Below are 4,616 nucleotides of genomic sequence, written 5' to 3' on the forward strand. Positions count from 1 at the left end.
TGACCTAGCCCTTCCCCTCTGGGGGCCACTCCTTAGACCTCTATTCCGGTTCCCTGCAGGGAGGGAGGTGGGCCCCGCCTGGAGCGTGACTGCTGAAACTCTGGCCTTGAGCCTGGTTCGTACCGTCCCTAGGACTTACTCAGAGGTAAAAACCGCTCCGCGTTTTTGCTGGGATTAAGTTCATTAATTCCTTTCTTCATTCCACAAATAATTATCAAGCACCTACTTCAGCCAACCACAAGGGATCATGCAGGGTGTGCACTGCCCAAGGGTGCCTGATCCAGGCCAGGTTGTTAACTCAGGGCTGCATATTCTCCGAGGAAGAGTGTGTTTTGCTAACTTGCCATACAGTTAGTGGGTGGTGGTCCTGAGACAGGCTGGGACCTGGGACCCTTTGCTGCAGTGCTCGCACCTGGACAATCTCCTTGAGCTGACAAGCTACAAAGAAACTATAAGGGACTAAAAATAACTGTGTGCATGTGCAGTTGGGGCAAATTATGGACAACAAGATACAAAAAGACCAAAAACCCAACTGCCGCTTCTGAAGAGCCCAAAAACAGAGCATTGGGAGCAAAAGCAGGGTACTGCACATGCCCGCTGCACACACCACCACCAAAGGGGTGGGCAGACCACCTAAGCCACCCCTCCCCTCACCCTATTACAAGGAACCAGCTCCCCACTCCCCCAGAGTGAGCGAGGGATCCAGCAAGGGAAACTGTTGCTTGATTTCACTCCCTCTTGCTGCAGCAGGGGTCCCAGGAAAGCCTTATCTGAAACTCTTGTCTGGCCTCTTATCAATTTCTATTGATTAAGGAGGCCAAGAACCCTGGTCCTTAACAGTCCTTGCCCTGGTTGAGGCCCTAATCTAGCGCACTGTTGAGTCAGATAATGCAATTTAACAGTAGTTATTGAGCACCTACTGTGTGCCAGGCACCATTATAAATTCTTTGGCTTTGTCTATTATCAGTAAAGCTCTGGGCAGTGAATAAAACAACAGTAAGTAGTGCCTGGGATGGCAAGAGTTGCCCAAGATATCTGCACACTCCACCACCAGCCTGCGGCCAGGCCTCCAGAGGAAGGTGGCAGTACTGGAGGGCTGCTGCATGCGAGATGTCTGCAGCTTGTCCACGGGTCTGTCCCAGGACCCTCATTCTTCGAAGTCTGGCTCCTGAAATGTCAACCCCTCTCTGTACCTTGGACAGAGCCATATAAGTTGCAGCTTCTACAGGCAAGGGGCAAGACCTCCCATGAAGTTTGCCTTTTCCCCCAGAAAGCACAGGGCACACGTTGGGCTGGGAACACCTTTTATTTGGCCACATGCATCAGGGGTAGGAGAACTGCTCTCTTTCCAGCAGGAAGGAGAGGCAGGAACGTGGTCCGACAGGGTGGGGAGGTCCTGGGAATGGCAGTTCCAAGGGTAGGGTGGGCGCTTGGAATGCTCTCCAAGCCACAGAGTGCCTGGCCTAGGCATGGAGGTGGACAGGTGGTCCTTGAACCGCCCCCCCATCCCACTCATCCAGGGCTCACACATCCCAGCTCTCAGGGCCCGACCCTGCCCCTCACCTGCCCTGGGTTGCCGTGTGCAGGATTCCAGGGGGATCTTTTGGACAGCCCTGCCCTCACTTAATACACATGTGGCTTCTGGGGCTTCACTGACAGTGAAGAGAGTCCAGACTTGGCCGGGACCCCACCCCACCCTGGGCCTGCCTATCTCAGACCAGGCCTGAGCCTCTGGACCAAAGCCACCTCGCTAAGCAGGCGGACAGAGTGAGAAAGCCTGGGAGTGGCAGAGAATGGGGCAGAGGATGGGCCAGCAGAGCCATCCTTCCACTCCCAGACCTGTCTGAGCTACATCATTGCTCAGCATCTGTATTAGGCAGGGCAGCCACAGGCTTGCCAGATGTCCTGACTGTCCCAGGTCTGAGGGCCCTCAAAGAAGACAGTGAGAAATGACCCAGCAAGGGAAGGTAGACACATAGATCTAGGTTACCAGCAGAGCTTGGAGACCCTCCCTCAGAGGCATCTGGGGGAACACCATGCACCCCCCCAACCTCAGGGGCCCCCTCATTCAGGTTGAGACCCCCGGGCAGAGAGCTAGCTACCCATAACATATGAAGGCTGTACAAACGAAGAGGCTCCATGAAGAGGCAACTGGGGGGGGCAAGGATGAACTAGGAAGTCTGGTAGAGCCTGGCCTCTACCTCCCCTTCCCAAGCCCAGCCCATCTCTGACAGCAGTTTATCAGTTGGGGTTAGGTGGCTGGGGGCTCAGGGGCGTCATGGCAGTGGGGGCCCGATGGTGATGCTGCTGTTGGTGACCCTCGGGCCGTACCAGCCGGCCCAGTAGTGAGTGTCCACGCCGCCGTGCTGAAACCAGATGTAGCGGACGCCGGGTGGATAGTTGGAGAACGTGTGGGAGACCTGGGGGGCGGGGGCAGGGGGAGGGAAGGAGAGCGGTCAGGGTAGTTGACCCTGAGCGGGGTACTGCCTGAGGGGGTGAGGGGACCAGGATGGGCTGAGGTCTCAGTGCTCAACCCAGAGTCAGCAGAATGGAATTCTAGTCCTCACTCTGATTTGGGGCAGACCACCTCCCCTGTCTGTGTCTCCTCAGTTTCCTCATCTGTAAAATGGAGCAAAATCCTGCTGGGTCCACTCCACGGGATTATCTAAGTGCAGATCAAATGAACTGAAGGAAATTTTGCAAGCTGCCGAAGGATGTCCAATACACTCATCACTGAGCACACGTGGCTATTTAAGTTAAAATTAATTAAAGTTGGATAAAATTAAAAATTCAGTTCCTATTCGTACTATGAACTGGCTCTTATTAAGTTTTCAATTGTCACATGTGGCTCTTGGCTACCAAACTGGACAGGGCAGACAGACCATTTCTTTCTTTCTCTCTCTTTTTTTTTTTTTTTTTGGCTGTGCTACACCGCTTGCAGGATCTTAGTTCTCTGACCAGGGACTGAACCTGGGGCCATGGCAGTGAAAGCACGAAGTCCAGACCAGGGAAGTCCCAGACAGACTATTTCTATCACTGCAGAAAGGTCTACTGGAGAGCACTGGTCTGGATCAGAAGTTGGCAAACTATGGTCTAGGGGCCCACTGCCAGTTTTTGTAAATAAAGTTTTATTGGAACACAGTCATGCCCATTTGCTAAAGCTGCTTTCACAACACAACGGCAGAGCTGATGAGCTGAGTAGTTGTGATACAGTAAAACCTGCAAAGCTTAAACTATTTGTATCTGGCCTTTTAAGAAAAAGTTCACTGAACCCTAACCTAGATAATAGTAATAACTGATATTAGTAATTAATAATAGTCAATCTTTTTGAACATGGCTTTACCGGCATCATCTCACTGATAATCTTTGAGAGCTCAGAGCAGCCAAAGCCCAGGTAAGAAGCAGCAGAACTGGGATCTCAACTTGGGCCTGTCTGACTGCAGTCTCAGCCTTGGACAATGTGTCCCCTGTCCCCTTCCCGGCTCACACACCTCCCTCCACTTGGCATCGCTCTTCTGCTGGATGGTTGCTGGGTCTGGCTGGAAGGTCCCCAGAGGCGCATGCGCTGACGACAGGAGCTGAACACACAGCTGGTACTTGGACCCGCAGTCTGGCCTGGCTGCGAACCTGCAGGCGGAGGAAGGGCCCTTCAGGGCCTTGGAGATGGGGGGGCAGGGTGCGGGTGGGGCACCTGAGTGGCAGGGCCCCCCCAAACCCTCGCCCCAAGCACTCACCAGTCCTTCACCTCGATGTCTGGCCGTGTGGTGTCCATCAGCTCCTCCCAATACCCTTCAGCCTTGAGGTCCACCACCTGGGACTTGAGGCAGGTGCTGGGGGTGGGTGGAGGGGTGGGAGGGGCTGGGGCTCGCCACTAGGGCACTGGGGGGCTAGGACTGCCCCTCCCAGAGCAGGAGAGACCCCAAGGTGCAGTGACTTGGGCTTCCCCCCACCCCGCCCCGAGACCCCTCGGATCTTACTAATAAGAAGTCACGAAGTATTTCTTGACCTGGTCATTGGGGAATTCCTGCCTCTGGTCTCCAGAGAGCTCCTCCACCTTCCACTCATCGCCTCCATTCACGTCCAGGCTCCAGAACTCAAACCCCTCTGGTGGGAAAGCAGAGTTCGTATCAAAGGGAAGCCCCTCAGTGGCCGCCTCCCAAGTGCCCCTTGCTCCTGGCACCTCTCCCTGGATTTCAGCAGCTGCCCTCAAGCCCCGTGCTGGGGAACCCTGCACATCAACAGTGCCTGCCTTGTACTAGGTGCTGCCTGTGTGCCAGGCACCATGGTAACTGATTTCTACTGGGAATCCTGATGATGGGAACAACCAGACTACTTCTGGGATGGAATGCTCTGGTGCCAGTCAGACAGATCTGGGTCTAGTCCCGGCTCCACCAATACTGGGCTCTGTGACCTTAGGCAAGCTACTTTCTCTCTCTGAGACTTGGTTTTGTCCTCTGTAAACCGGGGTCAAGAACAGGGGCCGGCAAACTTTTTCCATAAAGAGTCAGAATACTTCAGGTTTTGTGGGCTACATGCTGACTCTATCACATAGTGTCTTGTTTTGTTTGTTTGTTTGTTTGTTTAAGATTTTTTTTTTTTTTTTTTTTTTTTTTTTT

The 4,616-nt window shown here is 53.7% G+C and overlaps 1 protein-coding gene across 2 annotated transcripts in view; it reads right to left on the reverse strand.

Moving 5' to 3' along the window:
- Window positions 1-1,287: 1,287 nt before the first annotated feature.
- The window catches only part of FBXO44 (F-box protein 44), a 5,735-nt gene continuing 2,406 nt past the window's right edge, over window positions 1,288-4,616 (reverse strand). Inside the window, exons 3-6 of one of the 2 annotated variants that reach the window (XM_027110186.1) lie at window positions 3,978-4,104; window positions 3,735-3,830; window positions 3,492-3,627; window positions 1,288-2,420 (exon numbers count right to left, since the gene is read on the reverse strand). In XM_027110186.1, coding sequence (XP_026965987.1) covers window positions 2,277-2,420; window positions 3,492-3,627; window positions 3,735-3,830; window positions 3,978-4,104 — 503 coding nt within the window. In that variant the 3' untranslated portion in view covers window positions 1,288-2,276. The remainder of the gene's footprint in view (window positions 2,421-3,491; window positions 3,628-3,734; window positions 3,831-3,977; window positions 4,105-4,616) is intronic. The other variant, XM_027110187.1, reaches the window with a different exon arrangement.

This window comes from Aethalodelphis obliquidens, unplaced genomic scaffold (assembly GCF_003676395.1).
Source record: "Aethalodelphis obliquidens isolate GAN/ISIS:26980383/991018 unplaced genomic scaffold, ASM367639v1 scaffold9, whole genome shotgun sequence".
Lineage (NCBI taxonomy): Eukaryota > Metazoa > Chordata > Mammalia > Artiodactyla > Delphinidae > Aethalodelphis > Aethalodelphis obliquidens.